This window comes from Grus americana, chromosome 15 (assembly GCF_028858705.1).
Source record: "Grus americana isolate bGruAme1 chromosome 15, bGruAme1.mat, whole genome shotgun sequence".
NCBI classification, from domain to species: domain Eukaryota; kingdom Metazoa; phylum Chordata; class Aves; order Gruiformes; family Gruidae; genus Grus; species Grus americana.
In genome coordinates, this window is record NC_072866.1 from 12,018,179 (window position 1) to 12,039,512 (window position 21,334).

Here is a 21,334-nt window from a genome sequence, read left to right on the forward strand (position 1 = left end):
GTCTTTAAGGCTCATTTCTGCAGCCTTTCCTTCAGCACAAATATTAATAGTCTCTTTCCTCTTCCCAGTTGATTAATTTCCATGAAATCTTAGGAGTCTCATATCTTTGGTTTCTTACTCTTCCATACTCACTGAAATTAGCCACGGGGTTCAAATGGTGTTGGAGGGAGAAAGACAGATGGACCTAAGACAGACAACCGAACACATTTACAAACCATCATTGCCCAAAGCCTCACTTCCATAGGAAAACAGGCAAAAAAGTTAAATCTACACACAGGAACCTAATGTATGTTTCTCTTTCCCGCATGCCTTTTGCTTTAACCCCAGATAAACATGTATGAGTTTGTATTAACGGTTCACATAGATCTCTGGCAATTAAACTCCTATATTTGTGATCTTCTACTCTAAGTCTATAATCTGCTTTTGGGGCAGAGCCCTAGCCTACAGAGGAGACTGACCAGAAAAGGAAAATCCACGGTTAGGTACTTAATTTCCTTCATATTCTTTCAAGAGTATCTCATGAAAAATTGGATTAGCACTTTGAGCCTCACTTCTGTGAACGTTAATCAAATTTTTCTTTACGGGAACACTGACTAACCTAAAAGATCTCTATTAAGGCAAAGTAGTATTTCTAAAAACAATACCTTAATGGACGTATTAGACTTTTTTTTTAATTCTGATTCGGATCTGAAAATGTGCAGCAGTGTTTATGATGCTCTGTGACAGGAAGATACTGAAGCGCTGGCCAGAGCCAAGATCACTGTGGACACACAGTTAGCTATGAGAGCCACTGCAATTTAACTGTTACCTGCATCAGACACAGGCTACACTTGTTAGTCCCTAATATGTCTTGAGCAAACACTTCCAAGGGGCCACAGAGGCCAAAACATTTTCTGACTCAGGAAATAATTTATATGCTAGACTATCCAGCTCATCTTATTTCATCCTATGAGTTTGACTCCAGTTTTGCAAAATGAAGCTTACTGCGTTGTTATGATCCTGGTTCTTTTATACAAATACTTGCAATATAATACAGATAAAGACATTTTCAATATACTGAATAACGGAAGGAAACAATTGTAAATTAATCATTGACCTCCACAGGAAGTTCCAGTGCTCAATTCCTAAGATCAATTCATATTTATTTGGATGCCTGAACATGGATTTAGGAGCATAAGGGGTCACAGACATAAATGTGTTGTGTGTTAGCTGAACCAGACTATGAAGCTTTCAGCTTCTGAACAATATAGCAAATTTGTCCAGGTTTAGTCCATAATGAAAAAAATAATAAATGTTTTTCATTTGCCACAGGCTAGAAGAACACACGTGGACAACTGGCCTACGTCACTGTCTAATGCAAAGTAACTTGACAAGAGATGACAAACTGATTGTGAACCTGAGATCCAATTTTAAAAGCCTAGATTTGAAAATTCTGGCTTTTATATCCAACCAAACGAAATCCAAGCACTCAGATTCTCTACCAGCGCTGACTACTCACTGTCTTCCAGGGTGCGCAGGAGCTGGGGTGTGCTTCGTGGTCCATCGCCAGGTGTGGTGAAACACAGAACCGATGTGTAGTAAGTAGTGTATTTCTTCAGGTTGGTGATGCAGCCACTATGAACACCATGAAAATCGGGAGCAATGGTGACCACGGTCACACTCTCTGGAGCCTCCACTGGCCATGCTAGAAGCTAGAAAATTTAAACATGGATGAGCTCTCATCAGAAGTTGTGTCTATTTGGAATCAAAGTAAGTTCGTCTGCCAAAACCATCTTAATCTGATTGCAAAAAAACAAGCAATGCTGTTAAACTACTGTCAGCTCTGACACTGAACAGATGGATATAACACTGTTCCTCTGATAACTGGAGGGATGTGTATAATGCTCACTAGTGATGGAGGATACACCGATACCGTGGAGGCATTGCAATTCTCAGTGTCTGCTATTGAACAATGGCAAAACTATTGGGAATGGTTGGTTTGTATGACATCAGTCTTTTGTCTCTCTCTGGGCTGCTCTGACCAGCCTGGATAGTCTCTGCTGCTGAAAGGAAGCTGAAGGAAGCAAAGTACTTTCAATGGGACTCTGAGATAAATGCTTTACCTTTTGGGGTTCCTTTAAAGATCCCACTGCCTGGGTACGTTAGTGGGATAAGGGAGAGAGAGGGAGGAGGGGGAAATCCTCCCTCCCCTCCCACAGCCCCCCAGCTCCCATTGACCTAGTCTAACAGGCTAAGAGCATTACAGTGTTCGGCGGTTTGGGGATATCCATGCTGTGAACGCTTCAAGTGGTTCTGGAACTACAGAAAGAATAGAAAATGGTTGTAAAGATGATTACTACAATATTCAACACCTGGGTCCCAAAAGTTAGACTCCTGAAGACATTTTCATGCATTTAAAGTAGCATGCTTGGCAGATGTGCTCAGTTCTTCCAGGTTTCATTCATCTCGGGGATCTTCTCCGTGATCAATATTTTTTATAGTGGAATACTTTATGTGTAGGTACCTAAACAAGGACTTCAAAAATTCATTTTTGGCAAATGATCTTGAAATTTTAAAACAATTTTTGAAACTGTCTTAATGGCTTAGGGGTCTAAAGCTTTAAAGGGCTTTGAAATTTTTATTTTGTTCAAAAATCCTTATCGTGTGGCTTACACAAGCATGTTAAAATTCTAGGCCTTACTCAGTAGCTGTGTAAATCATGCTACTTGTATTGATTTCAGGCTCAAACACGAATAGATCCCTGAAATTAATGAGTCATATTTGACACATTTAGCCAATGTCTATAGTTTCTGAGAATCAGAAAGCACAGTTAGAGGACTATAAGGAGTAATTTTGTTAGGAATATTTCATGTTTGAAAAGGTGCACTTTACAACTTCTTGAAATGCAAATAATTTTCAAAGAAAAGATAAAAATGGAAAATGGGTGATGGAATGGTACGTTTTATTTTCTTTTCTAAATCACCTTTGTGGATTACAATTGGCATTTATAACTTTGGAGGACTGAACTTCTCTTTTATAAGTATATTTCATTGCACAGTCTTCAGGAAATGTGCTGAAAATAAAAGGTGAACAATTCCATCAGTTAAAGGAAAAAAATGGGATTAATCCTTAAGAAAAGCAAAGGCCTTGCTTTGACTACTAGTAATTTATAAGTCACACAAAAACCTATGCTACAGAAGTACCTGACAGAGAGATTCTCACACAGTCTTTGTACTGCAATTCACAGTCCCTATGAGAAACAGGAATGGCAAAGAGCTTTTGCAATCTACTGCAATCAAAGAAATACAAGGAAAGAGAAATTTTGATCATTTCAAAAGTTTTCACTGACCACTGACAGATACAAATTACAATTTAGTTATTTTATACCATTGCTTAAGAAACCAAACCATAAATTAGAAGTAGCTATGCGATGAGATGAAGGATCTTTAGACTTAAACTCTGCTTGAATAAAACAAAGAATAAAAATCTGAAATATGACTTTTGCAAATCCAACTGAGCTCACCATGCTTGGACTTGCACCAGAAAATTAGAGTGCATTGCAGTCCGCTGAGCCCAAAAAGTGCTTTTATTCTCCAGAGTCTGAACAGAAGCCAAGTGCTAATTCTGTACTGAGGTTTCAGGATATACTCCTGCAGCCCTGTCAGTCAGCTAGCCTTGAGAGCTGATTCTGTCTCTGGGAAAAACAGATATACCCATCTACATGTATATAGAACTTCAGCAGCGGGATTCTGAAACTATCACTGGTTTTATGAGAAATATATAGACGGGGAAAGTACTAAAACTCCCATGCGTACCTCTGTCTCAGTTTCTTTATCACTTTGATAAATTCTTAGAGAAGGATCAAGACTTCCAAAACTTCTAAAATCCACCTACAATCCCTCAGTTCACAGCTTTCCTTCTGAACTGCACATCCTTCTCAGCCCACCCAGCGTTCCCTCACCCAACACCTAAATCAACCTTCCTCCTCCCTGCTCATAAAAGATACCTGTCTTCCCTTTTCCTGCTCCGTGATTCCTACAAGATTACTCTTTGTTCCTTCCATGAATGTTTTTAAAACCTTCATTTATTATGCCGCTACCGCCGAACCATTGAAGGAGTTTCTATTAAGCAGTCCTTCCTGAGAGACAGAAATAAACCACTCCAGCTACCTTCTTAGCATACACTCCACTGGTCAAAGTACCAACAAGTGCTCTGTTAAGGACTCTCTGCTCTGCGTACTGTAATAGATATTGGAGTTGCCCCATCAACAGGGACTTATCACGCTAACTCTGTGTCATCAAGCATGATTAATAAATTTTGCATTCTTATATCTCCCAAATCATCACAGTGGGAAAGTTAAGACAAATATTTAGTGTGATGTCTTGGTTCCTAAAGAAATGAATGGGAATTTTGCATTAGAGTAAACAGAAGTCTCAAGGTTGATTTTTAAGTGGCACAGCGACCTATCTCCTGTGCTGACTTTCCAAGCCATTTGACATTGAACTGCTTTTTGGCTGTGGAAATTCTCCAGGTAAATGACAAAGGTATTAGGACTTCTAGCCCATGACATATTCCCTTTTCAGAACTTAGATAAATTAGCAAATGCTATGTTAGGAGCCACAACTGCTCAGTTCTCTCTTCATTTTACTCTTGTAAGATACCCCTGAAAATACGCAGTCACTTTGGAGATTCGCAGATTATTAGATGAAATTTCTAATTAATATATACCAAGACTGTTAAGGTAAACGTTGTTTGAAGTTGCAGAAATCTTGTTTCTATTTACCTTGTATCCTTGGTTAATGCCATTGATGAACTGTTGGGGTGGAGGGTTCCAGAAGAACTGGATGGTTGTGGAGTTCACAGCTTCGACTTGCACATTCTGCGGTGGGGCTGTAGGCACTGCTCCCAGTCAGCCGAGAGAGGAACAAAAGAAAACAGAACGGAGGAGGGATGAGGGGACAAAAGAGAAGGATGAAGGCAGAACCCATTGACTGCCACTCGTGAGTCACAAAGTAATAACAGCCTTGAGAGAAGGATGTGCTTCTTGTGAAACAGTAACCAGCAATGATTTGCAAAGCAGGGCATTTGGGTTAATTTCTCATTCTGTATTGGAGATTCTTTCAAGGGGAGGGGATGAAACGATTTCTGTACCTTATTATTCCACAGATGAGTTTCTCATAAAGACTTGAGACAGAAGCCAGGTAATGACAGGTGAACACATGTCTTTCAATTACCCATGACTGCACAGAGCAAGAACAGTTTCAGAAAGAAATTTCTTGAGTCTTTTAATGCCGCCCAATTCCCCAGATCAGACAAGCAAACATGGAGTTCGCACAATTAAAACTCTAATTGTGAATTATAATCTGGAGACAGCATCTGTTTATTATTTACTGCTGTTTAAAGAATTAGGACCAGTCATATCACATGCAATAAAGATTTTTCTTGGGAATTGGAGATGTTCTCATTTTATCTTGATATGATATTCATTCATGTATATTGAATTGATTATATATATTCTGAGCCAATACATCCTCTAATCTACTAAAAGTTGCATAAACATTTTATGCCAAGTATTTAATTAGACAGATGTTTTCTCAATACAAAAGAAAGCATGGAACATAAAGGCATACTGCCTTCAAACAACAAAAAATAACTCCGAAATATTTTGCCATTTAATACAATGTCTATTTAAATATCTTCCAGGCAATTTCTTCAACTTACTGCTTTAGGATGTCATTTCTATAGTTCTCAGAGGAAAGAATAATAGACAGGTCTATTTTAACGAAATTACCAAGCTTATAGCAAGTTTAAGAAGAAAACTGCTATCTGAGTATAAAAAAAATGGACTAATACCCTTTGAATCCTATAAAATAAGTTTAATAAAGCTTCGCAAATATTACTATTGACAGCCATGTACATTTGTATTCTACAAAAGAGGAACTATCCACAAGGCATTTTGAAGCCTGGAAAGCTTTGTTCCTTCTGCTTCCAAGGAAAAACTTCTACCAAAGCCCAGTGACCTATGCTTCTGAAAACTATCCACATTTCCCACTGAGAAATGGTGGCTTGCTCCATACTTTTCAAAAACAGGTCACAAACTTTTAAAGCTTCAAAGTACTTTTGGAAGATGAGTCTTTATATGGAGAAGAAATCAAGACATTAAGTTAAAAAATGTAAAAATGCTCCTTTTTCCAGCCAAAGCTATGTTTGTTTGAAAGCAGCATAAAGGGGCATTCATTATTCTTAACTGGTCTACAAGCTACGGTGAGACTGCAGTCAACAGAGCAAGGACAGTGTACACTTATCAAAGACATCCACAACCTAGAAACATCAACACAGAAAAATGGAGAAATGCTCAAAGATGTCAGGTTTGAAATGACAAGAACATCCACTTTCATGCCCTGTGTCACTAAAACTCCCTGGTGTCTACAATGGCTTGAAAATTTAGCTCTGCACATTTTGTTTAACCTCAGAAACTGCGTATTACTCAGAATTTTCTTGCCCTAATTTAAAACCTGATGTCACCATTTATGAACTATGCATAATTATTGAGTTCTAAAACCAGAATTTATCTGATACTACTCTAAATTTTCATCAGAATCCGGGCCCTACTTGCTGCCATGTATCATAATTCCCTGTACGCTTTTGGAAGGTTATAATATTATCTTAATGACCTGTAGACATCATAAAGTTTTTGTAGTTAAGAGATTCATCAAATCATCCTGATATACAGTCATATACATTAAAGTCACTCTACAGTCATAACAAGCTGCTTTGGCTACATTCCCCTACTAAATGTATTTTTTCTTAATCATCACCTTTGATGAAACTGTTTATTATGAGAGTCACAAGATGAATTTCAATTTGCTTTTGTGTGCAATACTTTGTATAATTAACAGTTAACGTGAATAAGATTTTTTTAAACAAAAATTCTTACTTTCCTGCATATTTACATATTGAGATATTGTAACTGCCAGAGATTTGTTATTGCAGAAGAAAACTGTATTAGAAGCCTTCAAGTTAACTTGCTATCAGAAAGTCACGTGGCTATCATTGATAGATTAATCTCCTTCTGCCATGAGGGCTAAATCAGCCAAGCATCATCCTCTCCACTCATTCCTCTTCCTTCTGTTGAACCGTTACATTACAACTCTATTTATATGTGCTACGCTGATTTTGTAACACAATTATTGTACAGAAAATCTATACATAACCCATGTGCTGCCCACTGACGACCACACTTGAAGAAATGCAGAACTTGGGCAGCGGTAGGAAGAGGCTGCTTTTCCCAGAGGATAAGAAACCCACACAGGTGACCTGAGAGCTAACGGTACAACCAGTCCCAGCAGGTCACTCCCACTGCCTTTATCATTTTCCTGAAACACGATTAGCATGCACATTGCTGCTTCATTTCTGTGGGCATTATTTTCTTCAATGGAGGATCCTGTGGATGTTGTACAATGAATACAAAATTTCCAGTGGCTTCAACATCACAAGGATTTTATTCTAAGGGTCTGATGAGTCTTTTAGATAAAATTCAAAATATTGCAATTTTTTTGAGATGGGAAAAAACCTGCATCAGCAAGCTCCAAGTTTTCACTTGCAGTCCTTACAGTCCCCCAAAAAATCTAGACATGCATTTTAGGATTGATTTACTACAGTTTTAGAAACCTGGATAACCAAAGGCATTGGTTGTTTCTTTTGAAAGGAACTTCTTTCTTTCATTAGGAGATAATTTCCTGAAACAATAATAAACCATCATAGCACAAAAAGTACCTGCTACAAGAAGAAAAATGGTAAAAATTATGAACACAAAACATAAAACCTTCAGAATGTTGAAAATTATGATTTATGTTACAATTCCTCTTTGGACATCTCTATTGAAAAATCAACATCTGCATCTCAATGAATGCATTTAAAAAGATGGAAAAAACATGGTCCATCTGATATGCATAAGCCTAATTATAATGCAGAAGACATAATATAATACATTTTTATATTTTTAATCAGTAAAATATTGGAATTATAATCTGAAATGTACTTCAAAGTGCCAGTATCAAGTTCTCCTTTTATGTCCTGATATTAAAGACTTCCTTGGGTATCTGAACAGTTTTGCATTTAAAAAAGAAAAGAAGTTTGACAGAAGCTAAATCAGAATTGACCTTCTGGTCACTTCAAAACTCAGATACTTGTCCAAGATCATGGTTAGTAACTTACTGAAACTGTGACTGTCCACATAAAGGATTTTCTAATTTAGTGGTAGATATCTGCCCTCTTCCTACAAGTTTCTTGTTGTCAAGAAGCTACTGATGTCACATACGTACTTCAAGAGTAATTCCCAAGTATTTACATGCTCAGTTTTTAAACCTGTTCATCATGTTTGCAAGTGTTCCTAAAGCATCTCACAGTGGATACCCTTCTGGGAGTCATCTTGGAGTTGCAGATTAAACTGGTCAGACAAAACCAACTGTTACTTTCCTCCTGATAAAGTTCATGTGGTTGGAAATCTGTTGAGAGCTCAGCCCCAGGGACTGCAAGTTAATGCACAGCATTCTAAGTAGAAAAGGTCATGGAAGCACTCTAGATAAAAGCCATTAAAAGGGTTTGGCTGACGAGATAATTGAGAGAAGAGAAGGCATTAAGGTTAAGCATGTGTACATGTAATTATTCTGTCTCCAGCTATGTGCAAATAGCATGTAAACCCCACAGAGATTCTGACAGCCAGACTACTGGTCTTAAATATAGATCTTCAACAAAAGGCTTGTAGAAAAGTCTCCCACTGCTCCGGAGGTCCTGACCTTTGAGGTGGCAGCTTCCATGTCTCAATAAGGCAGGCTCGGGAAACTGCAGGTTTTTCTCTACGTGAAGATTTGGTTGTTCCTTTACCGCGGTCGCTCGAGGTGCTAAGCTGCACATCCCCGGTGGGCAGAGTCTGCCGCGGGCGCGTGTGGTTCCCCCTGTGAAGCCCATTCCCCCACGCTCCCGGCTGACATCCTTCGCTGCGCTATGAACTGCAGCAGGTGCATAGAGCAAGTGGTCTCTGCAATCCTACACGTGCCAATATCTGAAATTCGGTAGTGCGAGATTTGGCACTAACTGATGAATTCTGCTTATCGCAGCTGGGAAATGCCTTCTTCCTTTCTTGCATGCCTCTCACAAGGACAAGATTTTATTTCTTTATTAAGAGCTGGGGGCAAGGGGCCTCACCAAGGCAACCGCCAATTTCACAACCTTTGTCAATTTTTTTTTTTTTAAATAATAAAAAAACCCGCAGTAGATGGCAAATGACACCTAACAGTGATAAAACTGAGATACACAAAATCAAGCCACTACAACTCCAACCTGCTCCTGCACAGGAGTAGCTTGGCCCAAAACGGCCATGGAAGCTCCAAGGCTTTTGGTAGGCTTCCCAAAGGAAGTGAACAAGGATCTTTAAGATGTTTTTGCCAAGAAAGCCTAAGCGAAAACTAAGGGAAATCTCTTTTCACTGAGATAAAATTGAATGGTTGCCGAGGACACTCCTTATTCAGAAGTTCCTTTTCCAAGATTATTTCCAACATAATTAGGAAGTTTTCAGTTAACTGTGTTTTCTGCAGCTCTTCTGCCTCAGTCCTTATAAATTTCTGATTCACCTCCTACTGCCTAGGAAGAAACCACTTTGGACCTTCCTGAACAGACTCATCTTGCTTTTATCCTTCTCTCCACACCATCAAGACTCATTAGTCTGGTGACTCTCCCACTCTTTTATTCAGGAAGGGCCTTTTGTTCAGACTTTCCTGGCCTTTCGAGGTGTCCATGCAGAGCACAGAAGGGAAAATAAAATGATATCAAACTATATGTTGAGACCTATGAACTTTAGAACATAAGACTGGCTTTTGGGATGTGCATCAAAAGAGAGGGCTAGCACTTAAAGCAGAAACAAAAGTGGGTTAATGTCAACACAAAATGCCTAACAAAAGATACATCTCTACTTACAAACCTTGCCTTGCCTGAATCTAAGGAGTGGTGGGAGTTTTTCAAAGAGAGAGAAGTTCAGAAGTATTCATGCCAGTGAGATAAATGGGACAGATTCAAAAGTAAAGGATGGAAGCTTCTGCTTTCTAAAATCAACCTGCAGGAAAAGGTAAATATATCCAATAGTACAGACCAGAGACAACATTGTCACCATCCAGAAATGTTCATACATCTCACAAAGCTATTCTTATCTGAAAAAGTACTGGGAAACTTCAGTTTTTCATATGACAAGGAAAAGTCCTGCAGGACACTGTTTAACTAAGTAAAAATTGCCCTATGCAGAAGGCTGGCAAAAATCCCTGTGAAAAGTAACATCAAAGTAAGGAACAGCTGGAGAAAGTCTGATGAAGAAAGACCTGTATATACAGAGTATCAAAGGATTAGGCTGAATATCACTCTGAAAAGACTTTCAAGAGTTAGAGACAGTCAAACTGTCTGACCCCAGTGCTAGGGTGTTCAGTGCTTTGCCAGTAAGTCTTTCTGACATTTTATCTAACTGACATTATGTGCTAGCTTCTCTACAAATTTAGATCTTTCAGCATCTTGCGAGTTTGGCTACATTCTAGAAGTTGGTGATTTTCGAAGAGCTTTGAGTAGCTGAGTAGTTACCAGTGGCTAAAGCAATGCCAGAGGACTAATAAGGGATTAATAGACTGGGTTCTGGTATCAATCCACAGCGTACATGGCCAGTCGATATTCCCTATGACAGAGATGCCAACGTGCTGACCTGCTCCTGCCAATGGGCTGATCTGCTCCCAGCGCTCATTTCCTGCCAGGCTTTGACTGCGTAGCACGCTTGATTAATATGAGGTATTTCAGGTATTTTTCATCTGCAGACAGACAGGTTCTTGCCAGCATAGCTCACATCATTTAATGCGTGTCAGAATAGAGGCGGCGGCAGTGGTAGAAGGAGAGGGGGATGGATGGGAGTGTGTGTCTTTGACATTTATCTCTGCTCATATTAAAATCAGAATATGATTTACAAGGCAGTTTTACACATGGCTTTTTCTTACTCCCACTGGTTTGGTTTGGGAAGGACGTTCCAGAGCAAGAAACAGCCATTGGCTTTTCCTGTCATTTTCCAACTACAAGAAAGATCAAGGAACGGGGTTTCGGACAGCAGTGCACTACATATGGAAACTTGGTATTAATCCAGTTTCGAATGATACTGATACCACCCACCCTCGCTGCTTTTCAACTCCAAATGTAAAAAGTCCTCAAAATCTTTTTAGGACAGACCGTATGCCTTCAGTGACTTTGCACAGTAACCCAGCAAGGCATTCATTAGGACATCCATGAAGTAGTTATTTACTGCTATTATTAAATACTGGTATAAAATAGATAATAAATATCCAATTTTTCTTCTACGTCTGCCCACCATTGAGTATTTAGGAACTACATAAAGACAAACAGGCCATTGTAAGTTGTCCTGCAGTTTAAACACTTGCTGATTAATATGAATGCAGGACTGACTACACTTAATTTATAACAGAGGATTTATATCCTTATAAATGACAACAGACAGCCAATCAATAAAGGATGATAATAACAGCACATAATATCAAGGGAAATTAGAGTCAATTGCAGGATTTAAGAAAAAGAGTGTGGAGGCCAAACCTGAGTCTTAATAGATGGAAGGTTAAGGTGCTATGATAGCTTAAAAGGCACAAATAAACAAAGTAATGAATTACAAGCATATTCACAAAAGAGATTAAAATTCTGTGTGCAATCCAATTCTCAGCAGAGATCTGGTCTTTAGTGGGATACAAAACATTAATCCTGGCTGCAAGGAGAAGACTTTAAGAAAAACATTTCAAGGTCTGCTATAAATACTTCTAGAAAGAGGTTGAGTGTGTCTAGACTCCTCTAAACTGTGAGGCTTTAAATGCCCTAAGACAAAATATGGATAGCTTCCTTCTTTAATTGTTGTGGTTAATTAGTGTTGCATATGAATAATCTTGTCTTAAAGATCTCCCTACACCTGAAACTATATCTAATCATGTTCTAATGTACTCCTAGTAACAATTAACAAACAACTACGTTTTCTTCACTGATTGTAAATTAACTGATGTACTGTAAAACTGCAAGTTTTTAAAATAGTTTAATTGTTTTATGACCAATAAAGTAGAGACCATGTACTGTCCAGTGCTCACAATCCAGCACAACCCTGCAATTATGGGAATATATGAAAGCTTTAAGGGCCTGGTACTTAATTATCCTACGGATTTTTATACCAATCTAGAGGTGTAAACATGCCTTACACTGGTTGTAAAAAGTAATTACATATCCTTTTGTTGATGTAATTTATACTCTTCTTAAAGCACTTACCAGAAAGGAGCGGAGGAGCTGTAGCATAAAAATCAGGGCTTTAAAGATCATTTTATCTTCCTCTTTGCAAGTGTCTGCACCATTCCTGAAATGCTGCAAAACACCCTTTCTCCATAGGCTGTATTTCTCTCCCTACAGTTCCCTTACAATTTATTCCATACTTCTAAAACAAGGTATTCGGGGATTATCAGCACTAATACAGCTGGTTTACTCAGCTTTTGTCTCCTATATTGCATATGTGGCATATTGCATATCCTGACCACGACAAACCCAATTCCCTGCCACGTTCTCTCTGACTCTCCTGGCAGAGTAACCTCAGCCCCTGCCTGTCACACGCCCTAGAATTTGATTCCACGGGACCCCAGCTCTATTCAGCATTTCTATTTATTTCTTAGGCTGTGGCTGACTCCGACCTGCAATGTGGTAATGCACCACCATGAGGGTCAACAAAAATAGGTAATTTTTTAATTCACTCACAGCTTTTTCTATAACAGAGATAGTAGCAGAGTCTTGTCTTGCCTCTACTTAGGCATTTGAAATTTGTAGGTGTTTCCTACCCCAAGCTGTCTATCAAATTTGACTGAAATGACCATTTTACAAGTTGTTAGGCAGGACTATCCAAGAGCACAACTCCTCCTTAGGAAGCTGTGCTATAAATTCTGACTGTAAAGGATATATTGGTCCGATGTGCTCACCTCCCTGCAGAGTGTACTCTGTCACAGGTCTGCTGAATGCTCCCAGCCCAGCTCCATTGTAAGATGCCACCTGGATTTCATACTGGGTCCAAATGATCAGGTCTTTCACTAAGCAGTAGTTAATTTCTGCACTGGTGATGTTCTTATACTGGTATTCTCCAGGGAGGCCAGCCAGGCGATACCTACCATATGGTAAGAAAAAAATTGCTAGTTAATTAGATGGTATCAATTATAGCAAATATCCTGACTAGCAAAACAGCTTTCTTTGTGAAGAGGCAATATGCAAACTATTACAGCAGAATTATATAAAGAATAATGAAAAACAATCAGAAAGAACAGACTAACTCCTGATAAGACCATATCATGTTTGACTGCTATAGTATTTATAATCTGATCTCACCGAGATTACATGCTCAGGGCTAAACAAAACGGGTATTTTATCCTGTTTCACGGTTGCAGAAAAATTACAGCTTTTTAAATGTGGCTTGTTCAGTAAAAGCCGTGATTTAGTAGAAAAAATAGCCCAGATGTGATTTTTATCAGGGTGCTGCTGTAAATCAGCTTGAGAAATGTTTTTTTTTCCCTTCTCCTCTGAAATCTGAAAAGGAAGAGCTCAGAGGGCTCTGACCTTCCAAAGTCTCAGGCATTGCCATCTCTGGCTTCCATCAGGATTTACTTCACAGCATGATTAAATAAGGATGGAATATCATTGAGACTGAAGGACTGGTCAAGCATTGGAATTCCAGGAGAAGGGCTGTACCAAATACGGGCAAGTATTTGTTAAATATCCTGACAAATTTTCTACTGAGACATGGGAAGCTGAAACACTGAATATATTTTCCCATGTAAAAACTGTATTGCAGAAACAGAGCCCCTTTGATGTGTCTCTTTAGGCCAAGAAACTAAGGAGAAGAACCAAATCATAGAAAACAAACAAACCTGGCAAATCTGTGAATGTGAATAACACTGTTTGTTTTCTTTCCCTTAGGAAAATGATACAATGGATGCTTACAATATGCTAATTCACAAAGAAAAAAAATCAGAAAAACAGAGGCCAAGTAAGGGGCACAAAGCATTACTATTCCATGAAAAAGACAAATATGGAAACATTTGTATTTTTATTCACCACACAGCTTTTATGCTCTCTTATTCATCTTTTGCTTCACAGTAATCACCAAAAGCTTATTGACACAGAGCAATTTCATTGACATCTTACAGGCTGATTTTAAATTCATCTAAGTTAAATCGGTGCAATTTCTACAACTAGACAACTTTGTGTATTTCAGCCATAGATTTTGTTCTAAAGTCTTCTTGTAAAGAGATCAGATCTTAATCACTAACAACCCCTCTATTTTCTGCTGAGGAGCTGCTTGCCTCACCATTTTTTGGCATATTTAATATTTGTAACGCTACACCGGTGCGATTCCACTCACAAAATACAAATGGAAATAAAGAAATATCAGCCCCTAGCTAAGTTTATTGAACGTTTTGATCTTTTTCTATGTTATGCAATATCTACCTTTTTCTTTCTTTTGTCTCCTGTGAAGGGTGTACGCTTCCTGGCAAAGTCAATTCTTTGGGCAGCAACGTTTTGTCTCACACCTAGCACACAAGGTGTAGAGTGCTCCTGTGATTTAATCTATTACGCTGTTAGCATGACAGACCTCTAAATGCAATACTGCCAGTGAGAAAAAGGGCAGAGGAAGGAGACCAGTTCAGAAATGTCATGTCTTCATGATTTTTCTCACCATGGACTTTGATGTATACTCCATATGACTTGTGCAGCACGCCTTCACTTTTAAAGATCAGGTGTTCCATCAATTTAGTATCTTGAATGTCTTGAGCATTAGGTCTCTGGGATGTATTGTGGTTTTCATTTTGTTATACCCTAATTCTAGAGAAAACAGCGCAGGAAGACTTTTCTTCAGTGCACATTGCTGTGACCACACAATTTAATGTGGAAGAACAGCCTGGTTTATTACCTGGGACAGTTGTGCTTTTATATGATAATCTTAAATTCCTGTCGAATAAATTGTTTCTCTGCTCTGTAGTCAAGACAAAGCATATAGACGTCAAAAATGTTCACAGATTGAGCATAATGAATATGATCACTCTCTATTAAAATGGAAAGAGATGCTACAGCGAGGACAGGGATCAATTACACTGATGGCTGTTGTAGAAAATGCTTAAGTTAAACATTATTGAAAATGCTATTTGGAGAAAACAGAACAGATTGCCAGGAGGTGGCGGCTATGGGATCGCTTCCTCTCAAGAACTTAATGCTGAGACTCATTGGGAATAGCTAAGGAATTAATCCTATCATTGAGTGGACCGGTTTGAAGGAAAGAACTGTGCAAACACCACTTGCACCCTGTGCAAATAGGTACTGAGTCTCATGACAAGATTCTAGCTATAGGCAGAAGTTAAAACCCCTTTTCCCACCTGTCACCGATGACTGGCACAGCTTTCAAACTGAGTCCAGCTCTTAAAACTGCAGGCACTTGCACAAGTGGCTCACCACTGCAATAGGCTCTGTGCAGGTGACAGGGAGATTAACACACTTCAGCTCTGCCTGCAGAGAGAAGGAACTTTCCAGCACTATTTTGGGAGCTCACCAACACTCTTAACATCACAAAAGCATTTCCATCCATGCCAGCAAAAGCAGGAGCACAGCATGAACAGGATGTTGGCATTTAAACTGTAGCATTTAGTTATCTTTGAGCAGATCTGGAGGACACTGTATTAAAAATGTCAGCAGCGTGCCTACAATAGGCTGTAACCATCCCTTGGAAATATGTCAGTGGTGGTGCAACGCTTGGGAGTTTCCCCAAAAACTCTAATGCCTCCCTTACTAAAGGTGCCGCCCTAGCTGGCCGCTAGCACCGCAGGATACGTAGGATGCCAAATGAGCAAGTAAGCTGTGGCTGAATTGGGTAGGAGTGAATAACTGAGTCCCAAAAAATTACAAACGGGAAACTCTCTGCAAAGTCTCTCAGTGTGGCAACACCCTTTCCAACCCAATAAATCCTGTGTAAGCAGAAAGACTGGATGTATTCAGGATTCCCAGTTACCTGTCTGAATCTGTTTCTCATTAATAAATACAGATGGGGCTGAAAGAATTGACTGATTTTCAAACCCAAATCAAGGTCTGCCATGAAGCATCTGACCTGTTATTCCCTCTCTCCATTTTGTTTGGCACAAGACGAAGTTTACTTATTCTATTCTTGCTCTTCCATAGTGCAGGAGCCCTGTTGTGTCTTTGATAAGTTTAATTAACCTTTCTAGCAGGAAGCTGAGATTGTAATAAGCAAATATACATCTGCAATGCATAGGCTGCACTGTACCAACTTCCCATGTGAACACTTTTAGTACTTGGTGCCTCGCTTCACTTTGAAAATGGAAAACAGCTATTTGGATGTTGAGAGACTGGATAGGCAGCTAGTCCACTTCAGCAGTGCATTCGGAGCAGCTAGCAGAGACTCCAGCTCACTGACTCTCTAGTACAGACAGCCTAGAACTTAAGTGCCTGCAGCCTTGTAGCCATTTGAGAAGTGTTTTCTCACCTGTAATAAACTGGGGCAGCCACAGCATTTGTAAATAATAACTAATACATTTCATGGAATTAGAAATAGTTTTTCATACACTCCTAACACATCATTCTGAGTTCCCTCATGCACAAACGGATCTATTTCCAGGTTAGGACTTACCTTAGGATGTACCCATGAAGAACCCCATTATGTTCGCTCTCTGGAGGTGGTTGCCACTGGACCATGATAGACTGATTGGTGCGCCCGCTGGCCACTATGTTTTTAGGTGGGGCACTGGGGGGCTCCTCAGGTAGCATCAACCTAAGTACAAAAGAATGTGATGGAGGTGGGTGTTGAAATAAATGATAGATAACATTTCTATTTCATGTATCCACTTCACATGAACCAGTTTCTTTTATCAAAGTCTGATGACTACAAAGAAATATAACGCTGATCAAACTGCTGAAGACATGCATGAAATAGTTACAACGAATCAACATAATAGGAAATCAGTTAAGCAAGCAACAAGACAGACAGCTGAGGTAACCTTATTCTCTCTGAATCACCCAGGCTGCTACAACTCTTTAAAAAGATTACAAGCCTGAACGAGTTAGAGCTCAGGTCCAGTGTCTGTGACTCCTTCCAAATTGTTTCTTTCAGCTCTTTCAATATTTTTCATATCAAACTCCTACATTTTGAAAAAGCCATTTAGAGTTCAGCTGTTCTGCAATTCAAGCTCACAGCAAGCTTTGGTTCACAGAAGAAGGGAGATGCATTTGAAACTAAATTTGATGAAGCCATCCTTCTCTGTCGCATCTGGGTGAATTCCAGAAGTGACATTGCAATGATTGGGTGAACGCTGTACTCCTTCCTGGGCTAACTGCTGTGGCTTAGCACGAGAGCAAAAAAATATTTCCAAGATTCCGCTCAACTGATACTCTGTAAATACCAAGGCACCTCTCCCATCATGTGCTGATATCCTGCATCACCTAATTGCCATTATCACCAATTCCTGACAGCTGCAGAGCACTCTCCAGAGGCCTGGGTAATGCTACCTGCTCCGTTCCCCTGTTATTGTGCAAAAGATAACTTGATTTTATTCATTCACAAACAATCGGCAGGTTTTTTCCTTGCAATAATTCTAGGTTATTGTACGGTTAGCACAAGGGCATTTATTTTTACTGTACCTGCTGGTCTCGGAGCTGTACTGGCCCTTTCCCACCTGGTTAACCGCACACACCCTAAACTGGTAGGTTCGGGCTGGAGTTAGTCCACTCACAGTGACACCGGTCATCTTTGGGTCAAGATTTGATAGGTGAACCTTCCAGGGAGAATCTGTTGGAATAATTTACATGTGAAAAAAGACCGAAGTGCTTGTTAAAAGCCCTGCAGAAGTGAAAAAACACCTCTGACTGCTCAGAGCTCTTTGTGCTTGTTTTCCTCAGAGGAACTTTGGGAAGAAGTTTCTTTTCAGCAGAAGAAACCTTCCTGTCAGCCCACACGGTTATGCAGATTGCACATTTGTCTACTGGAAAGTGATGCTGCACATGTCATGGCATAATAAATAAAAACTATATTCATTAACATTTTAATAAAAGAGGAAACAAGCATGATAAAGACAGATGGGCTGTGTATTTCACAACCCATCTGTTTGGCAGGCCATTACACCACCACACCCGTGAGTGGCTCTGGTGGAAGGACCGTAATGAAATTCACAGTCAGTTTGGAATATCTTCCTACCCAGCTTGCAAGCAGGTGTAGAAGCGTGACTCTCTCTGCCAAATCAGCCCTTTGCTGTAAGACCTGAGAAAGCTTCTGCTGCGGATTCTACATGTCTGCAATTTTTTTTTTTTTTTCTAGAGATAGTATATGGCATTCGGTCTAATAATTTCCTAGGAAGATTCCCTGGTATAAACAGCCCTGGCAGCGCTATAAAACCCTCGTTGTCAGTTCACATACTTGACATATCGAGATCCTCTGATGCCCAAATTACATTTTCAAGTTTTCAAAGAGGTCATAAATGAAACATGTTGAAAATTAAATATCCTGACTTCTTTTCTTCATAACCTGATGTCACATATTCTCCCTGAAGTCATGACTGAAATAGTCAGGGAGAGGTGACATTTGGTCTGTGTTGCAACAGTACAGCAATGGAATCAGCCAATTTAAAGATTTGTTCAGTTTTTAAATAATACCAGCTGTTTTCATGCTCCCTGCTCAAAATTACTAACACTTCTGGAAATTACTGAGGAGCTAGCTGTAGATTTTGGCAATGTATCTGTGCATGTTGCTCATCAGAAGTGCATTGCAGCTCCTGGCAGGTCACCTCGATGTCTGCCTGAAAATGAAGATGAGATGTCCCAAATGAGGAAGGCTGCTAAACTTCACACCAAGATGTAAACCACTAATTTAGTGCTTTTCTGGCAGATTCCTTTGCAAGTCCTCTAGGGTGTGATGCCAGTTGGGCTATAAACACCGCATCTTTGAATCACTCAAAATATATTCAGTCCAGTAACGACTTTCCGAGAACAAAGTCTTTTTTAACAGGAAAACTGACACAGCAGAATACTGAGAATGCTGGAGAGGGACATTTGCACAGCAGTCAAGTTCTGTCCTCGCCAGTTGTTGATGATTTACCAACAGTCACTTTGGCTGCAAGATCTTGATGGCAATTCATCTCAGCTGAACGTTGAACTTCTTTTAGAAAGACTGTCAAAGGAAGTGCACCTATGCTATCTAGAAAAGCATCGGTTAGGAGTTTTTTGCACCCTAGTTCCTTCTGAATTTTATCAAGCTTCTCTTGAGACTTCACAAACAACTGTTCACCTTGTTACAGGCAGAGTGCACAATAACAAATCGAGGTAAGCCAAAGTTAAGGAATGGCTTAGTACATTGCCTGAAGCAGCTTCCTGAGGAAAACGGAAGAGTAGACACCAACAAGAAAGTGAAATACCCTTGTATGAGCTACTTGGGTAGTGGTCCATTTCTTAGAGCATTTAATTTGTTTACTGCTAGTGTAAACACCACCTGAGAGTGCTTAACCCAAGAAGCTCAATGTAGTGAGCAGTTTGATTCAACAACAGGGCCTATTAATCTCTTCAGCACCTTGGGGCTTTGCTCTGTTTATATGCTGCATCTGTAGAATACTTTATTTATTCTTTTTCCTCTCCTGGTGGAAGATAAAAGATCTGGCAGGAAGAGAGATTAAACTGAAAACTAATATAAACGAAGCCTATTCATCTCCTGGGCACTCTGATTTGTAAAGGAAAGCGGTTTGGGGAGGATTTGCTCACTCATGGAGCAGTGGATACAGTGAGTGTGCAGAGTATCTTTAAAATTTAAATGTCAAGTCTTTTTTTTGACAATCAATACACTAAACATTTCGAAAGCCTCTTCTCCCTCCTTAAATCCAAAACAAACCCCAGAATCGTACTGAAGTTTCTTTTACCGTAGAGAAGAGCAATTCTGACATCGGAAACATGCCATAAAATTTTCAACACCGACTCTCCTCCTCCAGGGATGACTGTCACTCCTCTGTCCTGGGAAGCCTGGAGAAGCTCCATGGCGACAAAAGACTTGCCAGGTCAAACTATTAAATGAGCCTCTGCTAGATTGAACAGACTGCTAATCCTTCATTTAACTTAAGCTGCCCAGAATGTACCCTGGGCTTTGCTTGCTTGCTCTTCCACTGTAATTGCTACTGTCTGAAAAACTTCCATGTTTAGCTGTCTATGCTCTTAAGGATACTGGGCGTTTTGAATTAAGTCTGATTGCCTCTCCAAGTTAATTTATTAGAAATGAAGAATCTCACAGGCTACTCTCTAGTTCATAACGTGATTTGGAGGTTTTTAGAAATCACTTTTGTTCTGTCAAGAATTTTTGGATGCACTTGTGATACGTTTAATAACGCTGGATACTCACCAAGAGGCATGTTTTCTATATTTCCCTATCTACCCTACAATTCATGCATTAATTGCAAATTCTTCAAAAATCACTTCTAATTTTATATTACAGATTAGATCTACCACAGAAAGATGATTTTTGCAGGTTTGGAGTACATTTCCATCTCCTTCCTTCTCCAGGGGATTTTGCATAGATGGTAGTATTGGAATTTGCCCATACTGCTGGAGTTTACAGAATACATCTTTCAAATCTTCATGACAATATCATATTGCAAAAAGTTCAAATAAAAATTAAATGTTTCATCCTTTATTTGGTAGGACTTCAACAAGGTCTACTGATGGCCTGAGAAAAAGTATCTTTTAATACTATCATATATAGATCTGAGTCACAGTCATAACAAACAACACAATTTTACTTTGGATTTTGAAAAGATTTATCAATGGGTTCAATTTTTATCATTTGAATATTCCTACCAAATTCAGGATGAAAATTCACAGGTTTTAAGTTAAGCACGTATAGATGCTTTTCATAGGAGCCTTTATTATCTTCTCATTGGCACAACGTGAGGAATCTGAGTTATATCATTACATCACACAGCACAGATATCCCAGAATACAATAAAATAAAAATGGGCTTTTATCTTAATTGTACTCGGCAGAATTCTTTAAGTATTAATTCATTTCTTCAGTTAAAAGACTATTCAGAATATTTTTTGATTAATCTCTGAAATCTAAACCTCTTTGGAATAAAATAAGCATATCCCCTCCTAACTCCATGAAGATACTTCATTGGAATTCCGAGGTATATCACAACAGGGGCTAAACAGGTCACAAGACATCCAAAAATTATATTAGTGCAAATGACAGCAATGCATGGTACTATTTATTT

At 39.2% G+C, this 21,334-nt stretch overlaps 1 protein-coding gene across 3 annotated transcripts in view; it reads right to left on the reverse strand.

Annotated features, from left to right (window-relative positions):
- SDK1 (sidekick cell adhesion molecule 1) overlaps nucleotides 1-21,334 on the reverse strand; it is a 412,431-nt gene that overhangs the window by 104,432 nt on the left and 286,665 nt on the right. For all 3 annotated transcript variants that reach the window (XM_054842564.1, XM_054842566.1, XM_054842565.1), the window contains 5 exons: nucleotides 17,731-17,878; nucleotides 16,724-16,864; nucleotides 13,017-13,198; nucleotides 4,763-4,878; nucleotides 1,499-1,691 (listed from right to left, as the gene is read on the reverse strand). In XM_054842564.1, coding sequence (XP_054698539.1) covers nucleotides 1,499-1,691; nucleotides 4,763-4,878; nucleotides 13,017-13,198; nucleotides 16,724-16,864; nucleotides 17,731-17,878 — 780 coding nt within the window. The remainder of the gene's footprint in view (nucleotides 1-1,498; nucleotides 1,692-4,762; nucleotides 4,879-13,016; nucleotides 13,199-16,723; nucleotides 16,865-17,730; nucleotides 17,879-21,334) is intronic.